Source organism: Eulemur rufifrons, chromosome 1, assembly GCF_041146395.1.
Source record: "Eulemur rufifrons isolate Redbay chromosome 1, OSU_ERuf_1, whole genome shotgun sequence".
Classification (NCBI taxonomy): Eukaryota; Metazoa; Chordata; class Mammalia; order Primates; family Lemuridae; genus Eulemur; species Eulemur rufifrons.
In genome coordinates, this window is record NC_090983.1 from 21,726,176 (window position 1) to 21,753,136 (window position 26,961).

General features: G+C 35.1%; 1 protein-coding gene across 1 annotated transcript in view; it reads right to left on the minus strand.

Annotated features, from left to right (window-relative positions):
• Positions 1–358: 358 nt before the first annotated feature.
• SPAG16 (sperm associated antigen 16) overlaps positions 359–26,961 on the minus strand; it is a 32,331-nt gene continuing 5,728 nt past the window's right edge. Inside the window, exons 2-5 of the mRNA XM_069467503.1 lie at positions 20,520–20,566; positions 12,204–12,299; positions 10,591–10,709; positions 359–798 (exon numbers count right to left, since the gene is read on the minus strand). Coding sequence (XP_069323604.1) covers positions 645–798; positions 10,591–10,709; positions 12,204–12,299; positions 20,520–20,566 — 416 coding nt within the window. The 3' untranslated portion in view covers positions 359–644. The remainder of the gene's footprint in view (positions 799–10,590; positions 10,710–12,203; positions 12,300–20,519; positions 20,567–26,961) is intronic.

Below are 26,961 nucleotides of genomic sequence, written 5' to 3' on the forward strand. Positions count from 1 at the left end.
AGCACTCTGGGAGGCCGAGGTGGGCGGATCGTTTGAGCTCAGGAGTTCGAGACCAGCCTGAGCAAGAGCGAGACCCCATCTCTACTAAAAATAGAAAGAAATTATATGGACAGCTAAAAATATATATAGAAAAAATTAGCCGGGCATAGTGGCGCATGCCTGTAGTCCCAGCTACTCGGGAGGCTGAGACAGGAGGATCCCTTGAGCTCAGGAGTTTGAGGTTGCTGTGTGCTAGGCTGATGCCACGGCACTCACTCTAGCCTGGGCAACAGAGAGAGACTCTGTCTCAAAAAAAAAAAAAAAAAAAAAAAGAAAATGTGCTGGGTGCGGTGGCTCACGCCTGTAATCTCAGGCCTTTGAAAATTTCATAAACCATGAAAAGATTATTAAATACATAAGGAACTGACTATTACATAACAAATTAACAATCTCCTACCCATCCCCCTGCATTCTACTCTTACTGGTGAGTTGTAGTTGTGAGAGTTCTGGTCATCTGTTTAATTAATTTGCTAGTGAAGCCTTTCACATTCTTTATGACTAGAACTTAAATATAATTTAATTCTCCAAAATTAAGGATCTCATACATTACACATATCAGCATCACTGAACTCTTTTGTTTAGTCCAAAAGAAAAAAAAAAGTCATTTAAAAAATAACATACTCAGCTGCCTGTTTGTAGTGCTTCAAGTCTTTCTTTAAATTTTTGTTCTCATTTTCTAAAAGCATAATCTGGGCGTAGACATCTGGAACATTCCCAACAGCTCTAAGTTCATTTACTCCCTTCTGTATTAATTCATACCTAGGATAAAAATCAAACAAAAGGCTATATGTTGTTTCATTCTACTAAATTGGTTTAATTTATATGTAATTCAAGAAGTTAAGTCACAGGGAATTTTATAATTAGTTGCTGTATTACATTTATAAATTAAAATGTCAACATTCATATTTTTAAAATAAAATATTAATAAAATGCTAGAAACTAATACTGTCATGGTATATAAAATATAACTGAACATTTCTTATATTCCAAGCACTGGTCTAGAAGTTGACAAAACTAAGTCTCTATCTCATGGAGTTTCTATTCTAGCGGGGATGGTGGTAAGTTCTATAAATAAAATAAGCATGAAAAAAGCGATAGAGAGGATGAGGTGGGAGATTTGTAGGGCTGTTTGTGTTATGACTAACAAAGGATGGTCATGACTAACAAAGTGATATTTGAGCAGAGACCTGAAGGAAATGAGGACTGTGCCACGTATATATCTGGGAGAGGAGTATCTGGGGCTGCGAGAAAAGTAAATGCAAAGACCCTAAAACAAGTAAGTATTTACCATCTACAAGAAAGAGCAAAGAGCCTGTATATTGGGAGTATCTGGAGGTAAAGCCAAGTAAGTAAGCAAAGGAGAAAGTGGTGAGACATAAGTCATGAAGACAGCAGGGAGTAAGGAAAGTGATTTTACTCTGAATCAGAATGAAGCCATGGGAAGGTTTTGAGACAAGTGACCCCTATATTTTAAAGGGATGAATATGTCTGTTTGAAAAAAGACTCTAAAGAGACAAGCATAGAATCAGAGACCAGTTACCAGGCCTCTGTGATAGTTCAGGAGAGAAAATGGCGGCTTGAACAAATTGGTAGCAATGGAGGTTATGAGAAGTGGGTACCTTCTAGATATGTTGTAAAGGTGGAGTCAACAGGATTCTCTGATGGATCAGCTATAAGGTGTTGGTAAAAGAGAGAAGTCAAGGATGACTCCAAGGTTTTGATCTGAGCAGCAGACAGCCATTAACTAGGTGGGGACAAATGCAGTAGGAGCTGAGGGGTTGAAGGAATCAAAGAATTATTTCCATTCATGTTAAATGCAGTATGTCTAGCAGACATTCAAGTGAAGATGAATGTTGGGTATACATGTTCAGAGTTCAGGGAAAAAGTTTGAGTAGGCAATTTAAATGTGAGACTCATCAGTATATAGACACTATTGAAAGTCATAAGACTGGAAGAGACCAGCTAGGTAGTGAATATAAAGAAAAAAATGAAGGCACCCTCAGACTGAGCCATGAAACACTCCGTTGTTTCAAAGTTCAGGGAAAAAAGGAAATAGTACCAAAAGAGACTAAGAAAGAGTCCAGTGAAGCAATGGGAGAATATGAGAGCTGTGCCCAAGGGCCAAGTGAATAAAGTCTTCCAAAAAGAAATGAGCAACAGTGACAAATGCTGCCTGCCAGGAGATTGAAAAAGAGTACTGAGAATCAATCACTGAATTTGACAATGTGAACGTCAATAAGAAAAAATTTCAGTATAGACACAGGGATGAAAGCCAAACTACAGTGGGTATGAGAGAGTAAGATATGAAAAAGTGGCAACAAACTTTTTTAAGGAGGTTTCCTATAAAGCAGAGTACAGGAAATCAAGATGAACTTATAAGAGGACACGGGGTCCAGGGTGGGTTTTTTTCCTTATTTTTAAACATGTGAGATATTATCACACATCTGTGTGCTTATGAGAACGACCCAGCAAAGAGGAAAAAAAATGACAATGAAGGAAAAGGAGGGACAATTACAGGAGCAATGTCCTTGAGTAGGTGAGAGGACCTGGGATCAGGTAGACAAGAAGAGAGTTGGCCTCAGATTATAGCATTGTTTAGTGTCTGCAGACAGGAGGGAAGGTGGAAACCTGAGAACAAAGGCAGCAGGCTGGTAAACAGAGAGCAGGGAGTCATAGAACTTCTATATTCTCAGTGAAATAAGAAGGAACATCAGAGAATCATTTATAAATTGTAAATAATTAAAATTTTAATCACTGTAGCAATCAATAAAGCTAAACAATCTGAGCAGAGAAAAAATATTTCAAGTAATAAAGTTATTAACAAAGAAATCCCGACAAAGCTTGTTCTAGATGAACTATATTAGAGATAAAAATAATCAGTATTTTCATATTATACATCATAATTTTATTAATGTATTACATAGTAATAGTCATATATTTGTGTGTTATATATCTTCTCTGATATTTAAACTATCAGCAAGAGGACACCTGTAGAATATCCTGAAGGTTAAGATAACTGAATCAATATTATATAATATTTGTCACAATTTGTAAAACAGCAAGTAGTCAACCATTTAATCATCAATTCAGCATTTTATCTGTATTTGGAATGTGATTTATACTTATCTCAGAAGAAAAGACATAGGGATTGATTGAAGTATTGGACCATAAAGTTTTTCTGACCATACATTGGTTTTCAGCAACTTGCTTTTTTAATGCAGAAAAACCACTAAAAAATTATTTCTATAAGGAAAAAAGTGATTTGATTGTTTCTCTCTAAATTAAATACTGTAAATAAAATAGTATGTGGTAAAAGAAGAACAAATCAAAACATAGCATCTATTATATAACATCTATCTTATGGAGTTCAAAAATCATTTATCATGCAAACTTCCTGCAATCCATGTAAAATATGAAAGATGACTTTAAATTCACTATTAGATAATACTATAAGTAATTGGGAATCTTAATCTATAAACTCCAGAAATACATTTCTCAGTACAATTTGCATTCACCTACGTGAGATTTTTTGTTTTTTTTTTTAAGTTGTATGTACATGTTGTTTTGTTCTCTTTAGTTTTAAGAAATCCCCTGCCTTTTTATTTCTTCCTTCTTATTCCCTCTCCCTTAAGATAAGACTAAAAAGTGTTCAGATAGTAAAAAAAGATTGGATAACTATTATGAATTTGAAATATAATTTATTCCCAACAAAATTTCCAATAAAATTAATGCTAATAAAATTAATGTTAATACTTACCACAATCTCCATGAACTATTTAAAATTATGTAGAAATAAGAATATGTATGCATTTCAGGGAGAAAGTACACAGAGCTTTCATAAGATTTGTCTGTATACTGAAGGAATAAAAGACCAACTGTCATAAATGAAAAGTATAATAGAATTCCATTAAGCATACAATAGTATCAGAAGAGTAAGGATTATTTTTCCTTCATGATGGCACCCAAGGCATAGAATGTAAAAGGGGAAAGGTCATCCAATTAATCAGAGGCATCAAATGAGAATTTTTCTGCCATGTTTTCAGAAAGAATTAGGGAAATATTTCACCAAAAAAGACAAAATTCTCTTTTACTGTCCAAACGGAAGATGTTAGAATACCCAGTGTCATGATGACTATTACCGTAGAAGCAGAGAGTCCTTCTCAGGAAAAATACAGTACTGGGAAAGTTGATTGAAAAGTTTAGTACTGGTCCCATGATTCCTCAAGCCAATATGGAAAATACGTACAAATTTGGACTCTAAATCAAGATATTGCTTAAGTTCTTTTATATTTCAGCCAAACCAAAAGTTACCTTTATTAATATTTTTTCAAGGTTCCCTCTATATAATTCCAAAATATAGCACTTTGGTTGGGACACTGGTCTTTAAGATAAGTCTGGCCTTGGTTGACTCTGCCACTTACTGGCTGTGACTTGATAACACTTTCTGGGGCAGATTTCCTAACCTCCCTAAGCCCATTCCTCATCAATAAAATGGAAATATAACTGTGGCTACCTGCTACTACCTACAGTTGTTAGGAGAAACAAATGAAATACTACAGAAGAATATACTGTACCACTAAAAATGATACAAAGTAAATTTCTGATAAGCCTAAGCCTTCATATTCTTGAATATTTTTAAATCTTTCACATTTAACAAACACTGTATTAAGTTTGTTAAAAAAAAAACTCAAGTTAAATACCCACCTACACAGCTGTCTTTTTGATCTCATACTACATAAATATTTATAGTGCTCAACTTTATCATACTGTAGCACAGGAAAAATTAGCATTATATAAGAGTCACTACATTTCTGTGTTTAACTTATTAATTAGGGAAAAAATTTCTTACATGAATCATAACTGGAAACCAAACCACTGAGTAAAGAAATGACAATAAGTTTAAAGATGAAGGAACAACTAGTTGTGCCATAGTCATTGGGAGTCATTACTACATACACACCACCACACATACTTCCTACACATACTGGGCAACATTAGGGCTTTTTCAAAGATAATTTTAATTCTAGGCTATAGCATTAAAATCTAACCATCACAACATTTTCTTCTACAATTCTTATAGTTTCATGCCTTAGGTTTAATTCTATTATCCACCATGAGTTAATTTCTGTGAGAAGTGAGAGATACAATCCTGTTTCAGAAGTCTACATGTGGCTATCCAATTTTCCCAGCCCCATTTATTTATTCAATAGATTCTTTTCCTCAGCGTATGTTTTTGTCTGCTTTGTCAAAGATTAGATGGCTATATTAGCATAGTTTTATATCTGGGTTCTCAGTTCTGTAGCATTGGTCTATGTCTCTGTTCTTGTGCCAGTACCATGCTGTTTTAGTAACTATAGCTTTGTAGTATAGCTTGAAGTCTGGTAAATTGATGCCTCCCAATTTGTTCACTTTGCTTAAGATTGCTTTTGCTATAGAGGGTTTTCTCTGGTTCTATACGAAGCACAGAATTATTATTTCTAGATCTGTGAAAAATGATGTTGGTATTTTAATAGGGATTGCATTGAATCTGTAGATCACTTTGGGTAGTATAGGCATTCTAACAATGTTGATTTTGCCAATCCATGAGTATGGTATGGTTTTCAACCTGTTTACATCCTCTGCTATTTCCTTCCTCAGTGTTTCATAATTCTCCTTGCAGAATTCTTTCACCTCCTTAGTTAAATATATTCCTAGGTATTTTATTTTCCTTGTTGCCATTGTGAAGGGTATTGAGTCTTCGATTTGGTTCTCAGTTTGCCTGTTTTGGCATGTAGAAATGCTACTGATTTATGTACATTGATTTTGTAACCTGAGACTTTGCTATATTTGTTTATCAATTCCAGTAGTCTCATGGTAGAATCTTTGAAGTTTTCTAGATATAAGATCGTATCGTCAGCAAAGAGCAATAGTTTGACCTCTTCTACCCCCTACTTTGATGTCCTCAATTTCCTTCTCTTGTCTGATTGCTCTGGCTAGGACTTCCAGCACTATGTTGAGCAGAAGTGGTGACAGAGGGCAACCTTGTCTGGTTCCAGTTCTAAGTGGAAATGCTTTCAATTGTTCCCTGTTAGTGTAATTTTGGCTATGGGTTTGTCACATATGGCTTTTATCATTTTTTGGTAAGTCCCGTCTATGCCTATTTTGTTAAGCATTCTTATCATAAAAGGGTGCTGAATTTTGTCAAATGCTTTTTCTGCATCTATTGAAACGATCATATAGTCTTTGTTTTTATTTCTACTTATGTAGTGAATTACATTTATTGATTTGTGTATGTTGAACCATCCCTGCATCTCTGGGATGAAGCCAACTTGGTCATGATGGATTTTTTTTTGATAAGCACCTGAATTCGGTTTGCTAGGATTTTATTGAGAATTTTTGCAACTCTTATAGACATTGGCCTAGGGAAAGAATTTATAAAGAAGACCCCAAAGGCAATCACAGCAACAACAAAAATAAATAAATGGGACCTGATCAAATTAAAAAGCTTCTGCACAGCCAAGGAAACAATCATGAGAGCAAACAGATAACCTACAGAATGGGAGAAAATATTCCCGTGCTACACATCCAATAAAGGGCTGATAACTTGAATCTATATAGAACTCAAGAAAATCAACAAGAAAAAAAACAAACAACCCCATTAAAAGGTGGGCAAAGGACATGAACAGAAACTTTTCAAAAGAAGAAAGACTGATGGCCAGCAAACACATGAAAAAATGCTCAACATCTCTAATCATCAGGGAAATGCAAATCAAAACCACAATGAGATATCACTTAACTCCAGTGAAAATGACCTTTATCAAAAAGTCCCAAAACAATACATGTTGGCATGGATGTGGAGAGATAGGAACACTCATACACTGTTGGTGGGACTGCAAACTAGTACAACTCTATGGAAAGTAATAAGGAGGTACCTCAAAGAGCTACAAGTAGAACTACCATCTGATCCAGCAATCCCACTACTGAGCTACCCAGGAAAAAAAGATATTCTATAAAAAATAAAACTGCACTAGAATGTTTATATTAGCACAATTCACAATGCAAAGATATGGAAACAACCCAAGTGTCCATCAATACATGAGTGGATTAATAAAATTTGGTATATGTATACCATGGAATACTACTCAGCCTACAAAAAACAATGGTGATCTAGCACTTCTTGTATTATTCCGGACAGAATTGGAGCTCATTCTACTAAGTGAAGTATCACAAGAATAGAAAAATGACCACCACATGTACTCACCATCAAATTGGTATTAATTGATCTATACTTATGTGCACATCTCATAGTAACATTCATGGGTATCAGACAGGTGGAGGGGGAGAAGAGGATGAGTATAGTCACACTTAATGAGTACAATGGGCACCGTCTAGGGGATGGACACATTTGAGGCTCTGACTCAGGTGGGCCATAGGCAATATATGTAACCTAAACATTTGTAGCCCCATAATATGCTGATATAAAAAAATGTCTAATAAATTCCAGGACTTTTGCAAGGAATATGATGTTGAACAAATCTTGTTTCTCATCTTCAAGTAACTCTCTCCTAGAAGGGCATGGAAAATTCATAAATAGCTATAAATTTAAAATATATCTATAATTGAATATATACACCAGATATTTTGAACTGCATTCTGATTTGGCCATGGTTATTTAGCATGTTCTGGACCTAAGAAACGTCACTCTAAGCTTCTTGGACCTATATTTTTTATTTGCTTACTTTTCCTATTCTAAATGACAGTTGCAAATTTGAAATTTGCAGTAGTGAATCAGGACTGTAGAAGGGGTATGCTCATACATAGAGCAAACAGGCAGGCAAGTTACACCTCTATGAAGAACATCATAAACAGTGCTGAAGAGTAAGGAAAAGAAAGAAAAGGGTTAAAAAAAGGAATCTGTTGGTGGCCTGGCAAGAACCAGGGCATCTACCAAAGGAGAGGCTCCTAATCATTTGTGCCATGGACTTTGTCTCAGAATAATGTTTTTAAATGTATGGAATAAAATAAATAGCATTACAAAGGAAACCAATGAATCATAAATATCAAATTAAAAAAAAAAATTCTAACCATTCCCAGGAAGTTGTGACTACACTGCTGACATTGGAGTAATTATATATTATACCAAGTTTTATTGACTAAAAGCTGCAATATTTATCTTTTTTGCAAATTAAAGAAATATACTCCTCATTTATAATCTCTTTAATAAAAAATTAAATTGATAATTAAATGCTATAAATAATTGCACTATTACCTTTGATGGCATTTTTATTACCACCCTACCTTCCACAAAATGGTGAGCTCATGCCAAAGTAGAGACAGTCAGTGATTGAATAGGAAGTAAAAAAGTAAAGGAAGAAAAAATTAAAAACTCTGTTTTCAAAATATTGGCTGGAAGGGGAAGAAGAGTTTGAGAAAGAAGGTGGTAATAAGAGGCAAGAAAAGAGCAAGAATGTACATTTAGGGTGAGTAGCTCTGACCACGTTAACAGCCAGGAGAATAATCCAGTATAGGGAGAAGATGGATGACATATACTCAGGTAAGGGTATTTAAATTACACGACCATATTTTCTTCATTTTAACCCCTTCTTTAATTTTGCCCCCAGGGAAATTACCATTGTCCACAGAGTATTTCTCAAACAGACATAAAAACAGCATTGACTAAATCCCCAATAGTAACTTCTTAGTGGTTCATAGAACAAATTCCTACTACATTCACCTATATATATATATTACATAAAGCAGGGCGTGGCAATCTTTTTTGTAAAGGGTCATAAACATTTTAGAATTTGAAAAAAAAAAATCTTTGTGGGCCATATAGTGTCTGTCATGACTAACTTTGCTTTTATAGTGTTGAAAGTAGCCATAGGCAATACCTAAAAGAAAGGTCATGTCTGTATTTCAATAAAATTTTATTGACAAAAATAGAAGGCAGGCCAAATTTGACCCAAGGGTTTTAAGAATTTTCTGACCCTGGATTTAAAGAATGTATTATATTGTCTGTTTAAGGATTGAAAGAATATAAGTCAAATTTTACTGCCCAGTGTTTTGTTTGTTTGTTTGTTTTTAACAAACTAACAATGGAAAACCTGGTTTGGTCACCTTTTATAAGATTAAGTGAATTCACAGCAATGATATATTCTAAGCATTTTCTTCTATAATAAAAATTATAAAAATAATACATTTGATATTCCTATAATTATACTCTGTTGACTAGTTAAAGGTTTCTGATCAAAATAAAAAATATTTCACATGAAATGAAGTATTCAATACAGTATAATCTCATTGAAACCTGGCAGTTAGGGATAAGGATAAAATTATCTGAACCACAGTATTACTAAACCCATATTATAAAGAGATAGTTTAACAAATTTTACCCTATAATTGTAATATTACATTAAATGGTATGCTTACTTAGGGGCTCTTTAAATCCTCATATACTATCATAATACCCTGAAATTTCATCTCATCTCATATGAAAACAATCAACTAATTGTTACGAGTATACTAAAATCCAGATTTCTCTAAAGGAATTATTTCACATTTTAGACTGGCCTAACATACAAGCACTACATGTCCTAACACACATTCTTAGAAGACAAAAAGATAACTGAATCACACTAATCTTTCCTTTTATCAGTACTAGAAGTTAATCATTTACCTACTTCCACAAAAATGTATTTTCTACTCTATTTGTAATTATTTCATGGGGCATTTTTATAAAAATCATATTTTAAAGCATTCACATCATTTCTAGATTTAAAAGAATCAGTATTACTTTTCTACCACCAAACGTGGTGTTGTTCTTAGTCTGTATTAATAAAAAATGGTTCTCTTCATTAAATTTATTAATATTAGATGTGCAATCTCAAATAATAAAACTGATCACTCCTCTGTGCATGTTCTCAGTGTATGAGAAACACAAAAAAGCAAAAAATAAAAATTATACCACAGCTGTATTAGTCATAATTGCAAATTACCTCTCTATCTAAAATTAAGATTTAGTTCAAAAGCACTATAAACATCTTTATATATCATATTAATCCCTTCTTCTATAATATTCAAAGGCAATCAAAGATCAAAAATTTTCATATCCAATCATTTAATAATATTTCTTTAAAGAATGTTAGGACTCTGTAAACATGGCTGATAACATTATTACTAGAGGAAAGGAATAAAGATAGCATGTCTGCTGATTTTCATAACCAATAAGTTATTAAAATTTTAAATTATGACAAGAAAATCTCATGTTTAGGTAATATTTGAAAATACAATTCCACTTACTTCTAAATGAAAGAATATTTATAGAAAAAGAATCAGTTGTATGAGTATAAAAAGGCAAGCCATTATACTATAAATAAAACAAGTAAAGTAGTACTATTAGTAGGAGTCTAAATGCAGGAAATAATACCCTTAATAATTACACAAAAATATTAGAAAAGTATTTTATAAAATAACTTTGTGTCTTTCAACTCCAGAAGATATTCCATTTTCTTGATTTTTGAAAAAAACCACTTAAACATTTTTAGAGAACTACTTATCCACATAATTGTTTACCATTCAGACTGAAAGCAATCAAGAGTTCTGGTCATTCCCATTTTGATCAGGAAATTGCAGAGAAAGTCTTCTATTACTTCAGGTACTACATGCTTTGAAGGAAAAACTGTCTTCTGTTCCTGAAATTTAAATGTACAGTTATTCATTTTGAAACACCAAAGCTTTAATTAATGACAGGCCTTTGATTCATTCATTCATTCATTTTATCAACAATTTTTCTTGGGTGCTATGTGCCAGGAACCATTTTAATCACTAGGAATAAAGCAGAGGAAAACAAACAAGTTTCTGTCTTCATATCTAATAGTCAAGAGGATGAAGACAGAATATGAATAACTGAATAAAAAATATATAGTACAGCAGATGGCACTAAGAGCCTGGGGAGAAAAAAAACAGAGGATTCACTTATTCATTCACTTACTCAACTGCTATTTATTTAGTGCCTACTATGTGCTAAGCACTATGTTAGATATGTCTACCAAATATCAATACAAATAAGTGGTACATAAGGCACTTTTAAAAACCCTTCTTTAGTTAATGTTGTAAAGCAAGAAAATGATGAGCAATCAATAAACATATCAGTTTTACTTCATTCAAAATGCTGTATTTTAAAACTATTCCTATAAATTATTTCATTGAGATATCCAACAGACCAGTAAATCTATGTAGTACATCTCACTCTGTGTCTACAATGAAGGAACTATATCCATAGAATGCATTAAAGAATGCCATTTACTATGAGCTGGAGCCCTCCATTTATAACAGAATGTAATCAATTCTTCATGAAATATTCCTTTTGAGTTTTTTTTTTTTTCAATTTTGAGAGGACAGATATTTTAGAAAGAAGTTATTGGGTTTCTAGATGGAAGAAGTCTACAGAATATGGAAGACTGACACAGGGTATGTTATGGAGTAAAGTCTAATTATTTTGTACCACAGAAGTCAAATCTGCAATTAAATAAGAGTGTCACAATTTCCTTCAAACTCTCAGCATGAAAAGGTTTGATCATTGGAAAAAAGTATCCTTCTTTATGTAGATATGAAAACATGATTTTAAAAACATTTTTGCTATCATTATTTTCAACTTTTAAATTTGTGTTCAATGTTATAGGAATGCCATCAGTTTTATGTACTTTTAATTGGTGGTCTTATAATCAAAAAGCATCCCCCACCATATTCCTTAATTTAGTTCATAAGCCTCACAAGAAAAGTCATAATATATTAAGCATTGCTAAATACATCCATAAAAAAAGACACAAAATGCTTACAAAACAGACTACAGAATCTGTATATGATAGCGAATTCTGAATACAAGTGTTGGTTTAATCTCCGGTGAGATTAATCAGGCAGAGTCCTGACAGAAGGTGTCACTTTCTGCAAAGTCATGCCAGAGTGACCACAATGTGGAGAATGACAACCCAAAGAAGAATAAATATGACTACTTACCTCAAGTGAAGGTTTGATGACAAAAGAAATAGAAGTGAAAAAGACATGGCAGGCAATAGGATTCCATTTAATAAGTAAGGTAAATATTTAAAGTTTAAATGACTTTCAAAACTTCATATAAAAAGTATTACTGCTAAACTATAGGCTACAATAGTGTTCAAAATTCTCACCAAAATTTGAGTATCTGTAACTTGTTCTTGGGCCATCTGAATTGCTTTTGCCAGATCTTCTTCACCTTCTGGAATGCTAAAATTGTCATCTGGTATCTGGATCACAGATAAACAGAAGGATAGAAATAGTGAGCAGAGCAGAAATATAAAGTACCTTATTTCATTTCAGAAATAATTTGTCTTCACATAGCAAAAAATCAAAAAATACACCTTATGTAAGACACCATACCATTCTGAAGATCTATGAAAAATGGATAACAAGCAGCTTTCTGACTTCCTTGTAAACATCACTCAATGTCACTTACAATAAAGGCAAGATCAGCATGTGGGCTACTGTTTTTATGTATAATGGCAAATGTCATCTAACAATTCAGCTGAAAAAATATGTTAGGCTCCTCTAAATGCCACCATTGTCTCCCCATCCCAGGTTTTCTCCACTATTACTTTTTCACAACTAGCAACTGCAAACTCTAGTTTATTGGGGGAAAAAAAAAACTCTCTTAGTGTTAAAATCTTGAAAGAATATTATGGATTGTAATTGTACAAAGGAAAGGAGATAGGAACTACATTAGACAGAAGTACAGTGAAGCTAGAAGGAAGCATGAGGCCTGAGCTCCAACTGAGTAGTGGGAATCTGGGAATCCTTGCCAAGAGCAGATTGGATGATGGGAAATGCCTCCTAACAGAGATGACAGTCTATGGTATGGATCCATGAGGCAAGTGATAAGGAGCTGAATCTAAAGGACAATGAATACAAAAACCTAAAAAAAAAGATATTTTATCCAATCTAAATGTTTAAATGGAAGTTTTACATCTCACTCTTAACCAGCTGATATCAGCTAAATTTAGATATGCTAAGCAAGATGGCCGACTAGAGACAGTGCTTGCCAGACCGTGTGGTTGGAAGATAAGAATTCTGACAAAGGAAAGAAGAGAAGAGAAGTAGAGTGGATGTGGATCATAGAGATAGGTGCTAGAGCCTGCTGGGGATCTCCCGGAGAAAATCTGTGAAGCAGAGAAGGTAGAAGATAAATAAAAAAAGATATTGACAAAGATCCAACCCAGAGAAGCTCCAAGCACAGTGAAAGGGTTAAGAGAGGATAACTCTCACCCGTCCACAGGAATTTGGCAGCCAGTGGGCTACTGAGTTTTTCTTGGAAGCTTTTCCACCCCCATGAGCCCAGACATGGGGACAAACACAATATAGTGGGAGAACTTTCATGATCCCATAGCTTAGACATTCTGTGCAAAGCTCCCCACCAAGGAAAAGTGTCACAAGAGGTTGGAGACCCGGCTTTTCTCCATTCAGATCCTTCTTTCTCCACCCCACCCCAACCACTGCAACAGGGAAAGCAGTTTGGACTGAGAATTTGGCAAGCAGCCACTCTCCTACCCCCAGTGGCAGTGTGCTACAGGCTGAGGAATCCACGGAAAGTGGGACCCATGCCTTTCCCTTTCATTCCCTGAAGAAAATCCTGGGGTGCCTGATTCAGAAACTTACTGCCCGAGGGCATTTCGCAGAGTTGCACACCAGTAGGTCAGACAAACAGGCTGGACTCTGGGCCTCAGGCCCCGCACAGGAGTGGGTTGCTGAGGACACAACAGGGAGGTCTGTTGAGTTGGATTTGGGTGGCGAGGAAGCCCACACCAACAGATCTGATAGAATACTCTGGGTTTGCGAGACTTAGCCAGCTGAGAGAACACTCACCCTCCACCCACAGGAAAACATCCCTGTTTAATTTGGGCGGAGTCTATGGTGAGGAAGAGCCTAGAGCACAGCCTTGGGCGCCATAACCACCAGGTGCACTTCATTCAGGTATTAGGGCTGACCGGGAGTGGTGGCCCCTCCCCCACCCATTCTAGCCAGGAAAGCAGTTTGTCTGAGAAGTAGGCAAGCGGCTGCCTCCCTGCAGTGGGATGTACCACAGGCTGAGGCTTCTACAGAAAGTGAGACCCACACCTCTCTCTTTGAGCACCTGCAGTGGATCTGAGGTGTCCGATTCAGAAACTTCCTGCCCAAGGGCATTACACACAGTCCCACACCAGCAGGTCAGACAAGTATCCCACACCCATCCCCTCTAGACATGTGCAGGTTGCTGGAGACACAGAGGGGAGAGCTCTGAGTTTGTCTTGAGTGCCAAAGAAGCCCATGTGGACAGATATGGCAATAGAATACAGTGGGGTTCTGAGACACAGTAGCTTGGAGAGAGCTCATCAATCCATGCCCCACTGCCCCAAGAAAATAGTCCTGTTTATTTAGGGTGGTTTCTATGGTGCAACCCCATTATCATAGCAACCAGGTACAGTTCACTCAGGCACTGGGGCTGACCACACATGGCGGCCCCTCCCCAACCCACTCCAGCTAGGAGAGCAGCTTGTGCTAAGAAGTACTTGAGCAGCTCCCTCTCTCTATTGGGTGTGTACTTCAGGCTGAGGCATCCACAGAGAGCTGGCCCTACACCTCTTCCTCTATGGACTTCTGGTAAACACAGGGTACCCAATTTCAGAGTTCCCTGATGCTGGAGTTTTGCAGAGACACAGGCAAGCAGGACATACACGTAGGCCAGCATGGAGATGTGAGAACCAGACAGTCAGATTGTGAATCTCAGATGGCCCTGTCTCCACAAGCAGACTTTCTAGGTGGGTGGGGCCACTTCAGCTTCTCCCAGGTGGCTATCCCCAGAAGCTGGGAGCAGACATTTGAACTCTGACCAAACATCTACCTTACCAACTTTTGTGAAGCCTAAGGGCAAGCCCACTCAACCCAGCCCCACCCAGCCTCACTCCCCCATCCAGAGAATGAGGACTCACCTGAAGTTCCATGGCCCCACCCACCACCTGGGGTATTGGAGTGCTCCTCCTGAGGGAGTGGTCAGGCACAAAAACAAGGCAGCCTGTTCCTTTGGGCAAATGCCACCTACTGACAGGGAAGTCAATTTGCACAGACCTTTTCAACATTTACTGGCTCAGTTATACAGGGTGAGGACGTTTCTCAGCTACAAGCACTACCTACTGTCTCAGTGATTACACTAAGTGTTCCATTACAATTCACACTGCTAAGACGACCATAAAGAAGGGATTTCAAAGACCTCCATCCTCTCTCATCAAAGAGAAATAGGAATCTGCCCACACACATAGCGCACCACTGCTACAGTATATAAACAACTAGCAACTGAGAAAAGCATCACACTAAGGATATCCATTACTAAGGCATCTGTCAGGAACCTAAATCACCATCAAAGCACCCACAAACCAAGCCAAAGGTTCTTACTCAACATATGCTAAAAAACCCCCATACGACTGAGGGAGGGGGGAAAGCCCCATCTAAACAAAAGAAAATCAAAAATACAAAAGCAACAACTGCTCCAGATGAGAAGGAATAAGCATAAGAATTCTGAAGTATGAAAAGTTAGAATGAAAAGTCTCCCACAAAAGGGAACACCAGCCCTCTAGCAATGGATACTAGCCAAATGAAAATACAAGAAGGACAGACAAAGAATTCCAAATATGGATCATAAGGAAGCTCAATGAAATCCAAGAGAAAATAGAAAACCAACTCAAAGAAACCAGAAAAACAATAGAGGAAATGAATGAAAAATTCACTAAAGAGATCAACATATTAAAGAAAAAGCAGATAGAACTTCTGAAATAAAAAATTCACTAAAGGAAATAAAAAACACAGTGGAAAGTTTTAAGAATAGACTAGACCAGACAGAATAAAGAATCTCAGTGCTTGAAGACAACTCTTTCGAATTAAATCAGTAAATCAAAATAATGAGCAGAGAATTAAGAGGAACGAACAAAGCCTACGAGAAATATGGAATCATGTAAAATGCCCAAAAATAAGACTTATAGGCATCCCAGAGGTTGAAGAAGAGAACACACAAGGGCTGGAAAACCTATTTGAGGGAATAATCGAGGAAAATTTCCCAGTCTTGTTAGAGATTTAGGCATCGAGGTACAAGAAGCTCAACAAACACCTGGGAGATTCATTGCACACAGACAATCCCAAGACACACAGTCATCAGACTGGCCTAAGTCAACACAAAGGAGGAACTCCTGCAAACCACAAGACAAAAACATCAAGTAACTTACATAGGAAAACCCATCAGGCTAACTGTAGACTTCTTAACTGAGACCTTATAAGCCAGAAGGGACTGGGGCCCCATCTTCAGTCTTCTTAAACAAAACAAATGCCAGCCTAGAATTTCGTATCCTGCAAAATGAAGATTCTTATATGAGAGAGACGTAAAGACTTTCTCAGACAAGCAAACACTGAATTTGTCAAGACCAAACCTGCCCTGAAGGAAATACTCAGAACTGTATTATACATGGAGCAATAGAATGGTCATACTCCAGTGTAAAACCACCCAAAATCTAAAGTTCAGAGATCAAATAAAGCAATAATACAAGAAATAAAACAAAGCAATAAGGTACTAACCAATAGGATGAACAGAACAGAATCCCACATATCAGTTCTATCAATAAGTGTGAATGGTTTAAATTCCCTACTCAAGAAACATAGGTTGGCTGAATGGATTTAAGAAAAAAAAAAAAAAGCCAAGTATCTGCTATTTCCAGGAAACACATCTAACCCACAGAACTCTTACAGACTCTAGGTCAAGGGATGGAAAAAAATATTCCATGCAAATGGAAACAAAAAGAAAGCAGGTGTAGCCATTCTCATATCCAATAAAATTGACTTTAAATCAACAATAGTAAAGAAAGACAAAGATGGTCAATATATAATGGTAAAGGGAGCAATTCGACAAGAAAACATAACAATCCTAAATATCTATGCACCTAACACAGGAGCACCCAGATTCATAAAGCAAACCCTACTAGACCTAAGTAGAGAGAGAAACAGCAACATTGTAATTACTGGGGACTTCAGTACACCACTGACAAAACTAGACAGATTATCCAAGCAAAAATAAACAAAGAAACACTGGACTTAAATGGCACTATAGAATAATTGGGCCTAACAGATATTTAAAGAACATTTCATCCAAAAACTACTGAACATACATTGTACTTATTAGTATATGAAACATTCTCCATGACTGGTCATATTTTAGGCCACAAAATATGGCTCAACAAATTTAAAAATGCTGAAATCACACCACGTATCTTCTCAGACCACAATGGAATAAAACTAGAAACCAACTCCAAGAGACACTCCCAATTCTACACAAAGTCATGGAAATTAAACAATCTGCTGATGAATGATTATTAGATCAAAGAAGAATTAAGATAGAAAATAGAAATAGAAATAGATTCCTCAAACTGAATGACAAAGAGGACACAAGCTATCATAATCTATGAGATATAGCAAAAGCCATCCTAAGTGAAAAATTCATAGCCTTAAGTGCCCACAACCAAAAGATAGAAAGACTACAAATTAACAATATAATGGCACATCTCAAGGAACTACAACAGGAAGAGCAAATGAAGCCCAAAAGTGGAAGAATAAAGAAATAACTAAGGTCAGAGCAGAACTAAATAAAATTGAAAACAAGAAAATTATAAAGAAAATCAATGAAACAAAATGTTGGTTCTTTGAAATGATAAACAACATTGACAGACATCTGGCTAGATCAACCAGGAATAGAAGAGAAAGGACTCAAATGAGCTCAATTAGAAATGAAAAAGGAGATATTACCACTGATACCACAGAAATACAAAAGTCAGTATCACCTTGAAACCAAAGACAGGAAAGGACAACAAAAAAATAAAACTACAGACCAATATCCCTTATGAACATAGATGCAAAAATCTTCAATAAAATACTGGCAAACTGAATCCAACAGATTATTAAAAAAAAAAAAAATCCACCATGACCAAGTGGGCTTCATCCCAGGGATGCAGGGATGGTTCAACATATGTAAATCAATAAATGTGATTCACCACATTAACAGAAGGAAAATCAAAGATCATATGATCATCTCAATAGATGGAGAAAAAACATTTGACAAAATTTACCACACTTACATGATAGAAACTCTCAAAAAACTAGGCATAGAAGGAACATATCTCAAAATTATAAAAGTCATATATGACAAACCCACAACCAGCATCATACTGAATGGGGAAAAGTTGAAAGCATCCCCACTAAGAACTGGAACAAGACAAGGATACCCACTGTCACCACTTCTTGCCAACATAGTACTAGAAGTCCTACCCAGAGCAATTAGGCAAGAGAAAGAAATAAAGGGTATCCAAATCAGGAAAGAGGAGGTCAAAGTATCATTTTTTGCAGATGATATGATGTTATACCTATAAAACCCAAAAGATTCCACCAAGAGACTCCTGGAATTGATAATAAATTCAGCAAAATCTCAGGTTACAGAATCAAGGTACACAAATCAGTTACATTCCTATACATCAATAATACTCAAGCTGAGAGTCCAATCAAAGACTCAATAGCATTCCCAACTGCTACAAAGAAAATGAAATACCTAGGAATATACTTAACCAAGGAAGTGAAAGGCCTCTACAAAGAGAACTACGAAACACTGAGGAAATTGCATATGATATAAACAAGTGGAAAAAGATATCATGCTCATAGATCAGTAGAAACAACACTGTTAAAACATCCATACTACCTAAAGTGAGTTACAGATTCAATGAAATTCCCATCCAAATACCAATCTCCTATTTCACAGATCTAGAAAAAAATAATTCTACATGTCATATGGAACCAAAAAGAGCCCAAATAGCCAAAGCAACCTTAAGGAAAAGGAACAAATTGGGAGGCATCACATTACCAGACTTTATACTACAAGGTGACAGTAACTAAATCAGCATGGTACTGGCACAAAAATAGAGACATAGACCAATGGAAGAGAATAGAAAACTCAGATATAATACCATCTACATACAGCCAACTGATTGCTGACAAAGCAGTCAACAATATACACTAGGGAAAAGAATCCCTATTGAATAAATGGTACTGAGAAACTTGGATAGGCACATGCAGAAGAATGAATCAGGACCCATATCTCTCACCAATTAAATTAGTTCAAGATGGATAAAGGACTTAAATGTAAGGCATGAAACCCTAAGAATTCAAGAAGAAAATATGGAGAAAACTCTTCTAGATATTGGCCTAGGCAAAGAATTTATGAAGAAGACCCCAAAGGCAATCACAGCAACAACAAAAATAAATTAATGGAACTTCATTAAATTAAAAAGTTTCTGAAAAGCCATGGAAATAATTAACAGAGCAAATAGACAACCTACAGAATGGGAGAAAATATTCGCATGCAATACATCTGATAAAGGACCAATAACCAGAATCTACAAACAACTCATGCAAATCAGCAAGAAAAAACAAACCACCCCATTAAAAAGTGGGCAAAAGATGTGAACAGAAGCTTTACAAAAGAAGGCAGACAAATGGCCAACAAACAGGAACAAATGCTCAATGTCACTAATAATCAGGGAAAGGTAAATTAAAAACCACAATGAAATATCACCTTACTCCAGTCAGAATGGCCTTTACTGAAAAGTCCAAAGAAAAAAAGATGCTGGTGTAAATGCAGACAGAAAGGAATGCTTATGTACTGTTGATGGGACTGCAAATTAGTACAACCTCTATCAAAAACACTATGGAGATTCCTAAAAGAACTAAATGTCAACCTACCATTTGATACAGCAATCCCACTACTGGATATTTACCCAAAGGCAAAAAAGACATTTTATCAAAAAGACACCTGCACACAAATGTATACTGCAGCACAATAAGTTGTAAAGATATGGAATCAACCTGAGTGCATATCCATTCATCAGTGGATTAACAAAATGTGGTATATGTATACTATGGAGTACTACATGGCCATAAAAAAGGATGAATTAATGCCTTTTGCAGCAATTTGGTTGGAACTAGAGACCATTATCCTAAGTGAAGCATCTAAAGAATGGAAAAACAAACACCACATGTACCACACTACTAAATTGGAACTAACTGATGAGCACACATGTATATAGAGAGAATAAAATTCAATGGAAATCAACCTGGGGAAGGGTGGAGGAGGAGACAGGCAAAAATGTACCTAATGGGTACAATGAATAACATCAGTGTGACAGGTACTCTTATAACCATGACTCAAGCATTATAAAAGCGATTCATTTAACCAAAATATCAAAACTATTTTTACCCCATGATACTTTTAAACAAATAATTAAATAGATTTAGCTGAAAAGCTAATATCTCTCAAGGCAAAAAAATTGCTTATATCTTTCAGAAAATAAATATTTCATCAGAATGACTGTAATTAATTTATCGAATAAATTAACTCAAAATTAACAAATTACCTCTTCATATTCACAATCCTCTTCAGATGCTTCAGTTACAGTGACCTCTGAATATCTTGTCAAGTTTTAATCTCAAAAAATATAGAATAAAATTATTATACCAAAACTTGCATTGACCTTAAAATACAGTATTTGATTCAACTATCTCACTAGGTAGTTGGTAAATACATGTAATTTTATTTGCTTAAAATTTTTCCCCAATATGGCCTATAAATACAGACATTTTAAAATAAAATTTTTAATTAGTATTTTAATTGTTTTTCATAACCAAAATCCACAAAAAACTACATTTCTACCTGTCTATTAACTATCTAATGATTTCCAACTTGATTCTAAGAATGCTCTCATGAACATACATAGTGTCATAAGGCAGCATAAATTAGAAAGAGATAAAAAAAGCAAATTTTTCAAATTCATCTTAAACCACAATGAATTTTCAAGAGCTCCTGAGTGAATTATTCACAATGCAGTATGAGTTTATTTGATTTAAAGTATTGTGAATGAACACAAAGGCATACCAGTATTTAAATGTTATTATAAATGAAAACAGAAATAGTAAAAACAATCTTAAAACTCGTATGGTACCAAAAAAGAACCAGAATAGCCAAAGCAATCCTGAACAAAAGAACACAGCTAAAGACATCACATTACCTGACTTTAAAATATATGGCAAGGCTCTAGTATTCAAAACAGCATGGTATTGGTATAAAAATAGGCACATAGACCAATGCAACAGAGAAGCCAGAAACAAAGCCACATAGGTACAGCCAACTGATCTTCAACAAAGCTGCCAAGAACATACACTGGGTAAAGGATACCCTCTTTGATAAATGGTGATGGGAAAACTGAGTAATGATATGCAGAAGAATGAAACTGGACCTCTATCTCTTACCATATTTAAAAATCAACTCAAGATAAATACTTAAGTGTAAGACTCAAAACTAAAACTACTAGAAGAAAACATAGGAAAAACTCTTCTAGACATGGGTCTAGGCAAAGATTTTATGGCTAAGACCTAAAAACCATGGGCAAAAAAAAACAAAAATAGATAAATGGGATTACATTAAACAAAACTGGCCTTTTTTTTTCAATAGACTGAAAAGACAACCTGTTGAATGGGAGAAAATATTTGCAAACTACTCAACTGAGAGAGGACTAACATCCAGAATACATAAGGAACTTAAATAACAGTAAAAATAATAATAATCATCCCATTAAAAAATGGGCAAAGGGCATGAATAGACATTTCTCAAAAGAAGACACAGAAATGGCCAACACATATATGAAAAAAAAAATGCTCAACATCACTAATCATCAGGGAAATGCAAACCAAAACCATAATGAGATATCATCTCACTCCAATTAGAATGGCTGTTACTGAAAAAAAAATAAAATAAAATAACAGATCTGGTGAGGATGCAGAGAAAAGGCAGCTCTTATACACTGTTAGTGGGAATGTAACTTGTATAATCACAATGAAAAACGGTATGGAGATTTCTCAAAAAACTCAAAATAGAACTACCATATGATCCAGCAATCTTACTACTGGGTATATATCCAAAGGAAAATAAATCAGCATATCAAAGGGATACTATACTTGCATATTTATTGCAGCACTATTTACAATAGCAAAGATGTGGAACCAACCTAAGTGTGGATAAAGAAAATGTGGTACATACACAATGGAATATTATTTCACCCATAAAAAGAATGAAATCCTGTCATTTGCAGGACCACAAATGGAACTGGAGGTCATTATGTTAAGTGAAATAACAGGCACAGAAAGACAAATAATATATTTTCTTACTTATATATATGTAGGAGTTAAAAACTTGATGTCATGGACATAAAGAATAGCATAATAGATATCAGAGACTGGGAAGGTGGGATAGGTGGGAGGGGGAGGATGAAGAGAGGTTGGTTAACGGGTACTAACATATAGTTAGATAGAAGAAATAACTTTTAATGATTGATAGCAGACTAGTGTAAGTATATTTACCAAAAATGTTTTGTATATTTCAAAGTAACCAGAAGAGAAGACTTGAAATGATACCAAAGTATTGAAATGATAAATACTCAAGGTAATGGATACCCCAAATACCCTGACTTTATCATTATAAATTCTAGGAAGGTAACAAAAATTCATATGTACCCCATAAATATGTAAAATATTATGTCTCAGTAAATAAGTGAAAAATATATCTCAATGTTTTTATCAATAAAATTCACTTAAATCCTTATTTTTTTCTTACATAATTTCAATTTTTAAATTAAACTCTCTTTATAGGAAAGATGATCTAATTTTTAAGCAAATATAAACTATATATCAAACATAATTCATTATCTCATAAATGTTTACGGAATTAAATATCGATAGAAATGATTTTAACAAAAAAATTCTAGGAGCACTGCTGTAAGACTTTCAAACATTGTAAGTTACTCTAATTATAAATGAAAACTTCAAGATAACATTTTAAATTAAAAGAAATCACAACACACACCAGTAATGGGTTTTTTCTGGGGGGGGGGTAGGTTTATATTTTTTTCAATTACACTGACTTGGTTATGGCAAATTTAAAAGGTGTGAATTAAACACTTTAATGCACAGTAATGGTTATGAAAACCAAAGATGAGATTAGCCTATTTTTCATTTTGCTGCTGGTTGTAAAAAAATTGTCTCTGGTATTTTGTCTTCCAAGAGATAGCTGAAAGTATATATGACAACTTCTATTATTTGTAACAAGAACAGATAACACTTACGCAGTATATAATAGGAGCCACGCACTGTTCTAAGGGATTTCCATGTATTAATTAATTTCATTTTCATCCTGTCTTCAAGGCTATAACTATTATCTCCATTTTACAAATGAGGAATCAGAGGCACAAGTTTCCACAGCTGGGACCTAACAGAGTTGGGAATCAGCCCTAGAAGTTCAGGCTTCACTATGTTATATTGCCTCTCCATATTCTGTATGGGGTTTTTGTGCTATATAAATACTTGAAGTGTTTACCAGTTTTCTTCTACAGAATTCTAAACCTGTAAACGTATTCTTGTTACTCAGCTCCATCATAAGTAATCAATCTTCACTGTCTTCCTTTATCCCTATCACTTGCAGGAGACACTTAAGTATCATCTATTATGACCAATCCTCAGATAGTAGATACCTGTCAAAAGGCCAGTATTTTATTGTCAAATATGAGCATCTCTCCCAATAATATGGTGAAAAGTAATTAGGCTCAATAATAACTAGTTAAAAGATTAGTCAACAACCACACAAGAAAAGCTGGACACCTGCAGTCTATCCCATAATCTTAATTCATCCATACTAAGTATTATAAGGAGTGAAGTACCTACTTGTATTGGGTATCTATTGCTGCAGAACAGTTTCCAATGGCATTTACCTCATTCTCTTCTAATCCCTTGTCATCAGCCTCCTAAAAGACCAAGAAAGTTCTACCTAGCAATCTGTCCACGGTATTTTATCTTTCACTAACACTCAACTTAAAGTACTTTTAACATCTGCCTAATCCCCAGTACCAAAGCCACTCTGAAACTTTAACATATTTATGTTAGCATCCTACTCCAAATACCAAAGTATATATGTTACTTACTGCTGCATAATAAAGTCCCCAAAACATAGAGGTTAAAGGAATAACCAAATCCTACGATTTGTAACAACATGGATGAACCTGGAGGACATTGTGCTAAGTGAAGTAAGTCAGACCTATAAAGACAAATACTGCATGATCTCACTTATATGTGGAATCTAAAAAAAGTCCCACTCACAGAAACCAACATTAGAAGGGTGGTTACCAGGGTTTGGGGTAATGGAGAGATGTTGCTCAAAGGGTACAAATTTGTAGTTATAAGTTCTGGAGCCCTAATGTACAGCAGAGTGACTATAGCTAATAATAATGTATTAGGTACTTTAAATTTTCAAAGAGAGTGGATCTTAAGTATTCTCACTACCAAAAAATAACAATAAAAAGATAACTATATGAGGTAGACATTTTAATTAGCTTGATTGTCATAATAATTTCACAGTGTATATGTGTATCAAAACATGTTGTACAACTTGAATATATGCAATTTTTATTTGTCAGTTATATTTTAATAAAGTACAACAAACAAACAATAAACATTTACTATCTCATAGTTTCTGTGGGTCAAGAATTTAGTAGTGGTTTAGCTAGAGGATTTCTATTTACGGTCTCTTATGAAGTCACAGTCAAGATGACAGCAGGGTTGCAGTCATCTGGAGGCTGAGATGAGGCAGCAGGATCCACTTCCAAAATGACTCACGGATGTACCAACTGTTGGCTCTCCATGTGGGTCGCCCCACAGGCTGCTTGAGCATCCTCAAGATACTGTATCTAGCTACCCCCAGAATAAGCAGTCCAAGAGAACTAGGTGGAAGCCACAATAGCTTTTATGGGCAAGCATCAGAAGTCCTATGTTACATAAATCAATCAACCCTATTCAGTATGTGAGGACTGTACAAGAGCATGAACACCACAAGGTGTGGATCACTGGGTGTCCTTCTGGAGGTTGGCTACCATACTGTCTCACGGAGTTTAAAAAGTATTGAAAGAGTTAATATATGTAAAGCATTTAGAATAGTGCCTGGCTTGTAGTAAATGATATACAAGTGTTTTTTATCACCATTTTCTTCACTCTGGAAAGAGATGAGTCTATCTATGGAAAAGTCTCTTAAGTCTACCATGCCCCAATCCCCCCGTATGTTAAGATGAACAGATAAATAAAATATATTCTAAATGTCCCTTAAGTTCTAGATTTATATTTTTCTGATAGTTTTATTAAATGAGACAAAATCTACTGAGGTTCAACTAGAAGTTAGCCTCTTTTCTATGAAAAAGTATGACCTCTTCTGAGAGATAGCTATTAGAAGGTGATTTTGTAAGCAGTCACTTGTCATTAAGTCTCCAGAAATTAATACCATCCTTCATTATGTTCATACCATAATATTTTCAAATATTTAAATACTCAAAAATCATCTGAACATACTTTAAAATTGTAAATAAGGCAACCACTGACAGTATTATATGAGGAAGAGATGTCACAGAATAGGTTGTTAAACGTGGCAATCAATATAGGGAAGAAGAGACGTCACTTATCCCCAAAATGTCAGAAATATCAAATAGCATTTGTATATTCCTACTCAGCAAATATTATAGGCAAACAGCTTTTAATCGCTAATAACATATTGTTTCCCCACAATCAAAAAAGATCTAAGAGAAAAAATAACTGCCATTTTATAAAGCTTAAAAGTATTTCCACATGGACCAAAACCATATTTATTCTCACAACAGTCCTTGAAATTGAACAGTACAGATATACAGTCATCTTTAAGTTGAAAATGAAGAAATTGAATCAGGAAGGTCAAGAAATTTTCTCAAGATCACACAGCTATAAGTGACAAAGACCAGTTTCTTAAATACAAACACCATGAATTTTCTACTATACCATACTATTTCTACAATGACACAATAGGAATAAATTTTTTACCAACATCCTGTGTAATGAACTCACATATTTGTTTTTTCAAACTCTCAAGTGTTATGCTACCAACAGGTAAATTAAATCACATAAATAGCTCAATTTGAAGACTCCAGAGGAAGGATAAGTATAAAAGAACTACAGGCTACAGACTCAAAAATAAATTTAACCAAGAACAAGAGATTAAAGAGACAAAAGGTCAGGTAGAGGACAAAACACCTAAAATAGGAACAGATATCCTCTTTGATTGATATTCTAAAGTGTTCACAATATGATTTGTACAAAAAAAAAAAATCTTCCCAGAAGCAAAGAAGTTTAAATGTTATGTTATAATGTTATTAAATAAATAAATGTACTTTGACACATTGTTTGTATGCATCTGTTTATCTGGACATGGACAAATACACAAGCTAAGCTTAAAATGATTCTGTAGCAGTTTACAAAATGCATGACATATAAAATATAACAATAAATGAATGTGGTAAATTGAGGAGAAAGGTAAATAGTAGAAATAACGTACAGGTAAAAATGCAGTATATGCCATAAGTCTCCTTAGCTTTGTTAAACATAAACCACAAATTTCACTCTAAGCTTCCCACCAGTCGGGGGTAAAAGGGACAATAGAATCAGATGCTAATTCAGTATCCACCCAAGCAGATATACAGCAATTTCTTGTTGCAAAGCCTGAGAGAAATACTCTTGCGTTCTCATAAAGAGAACACTGTACAGATGTTGATTCCCTTGGCCCTTGGGGCAGCCAAACAGGCAGAGTGAAGTAGAATCCAATGGAGTACCATTATGTGAAAAACTTTGGAAAGCACTGTTTTGGACAGCAATCTTGCCAGAGTAGAAAAGGGCAATTCATCAAGAATCCTCTGAGAGATAAAATCGTTTACCTTATTTCTACCTTTACTGAGCAACTTT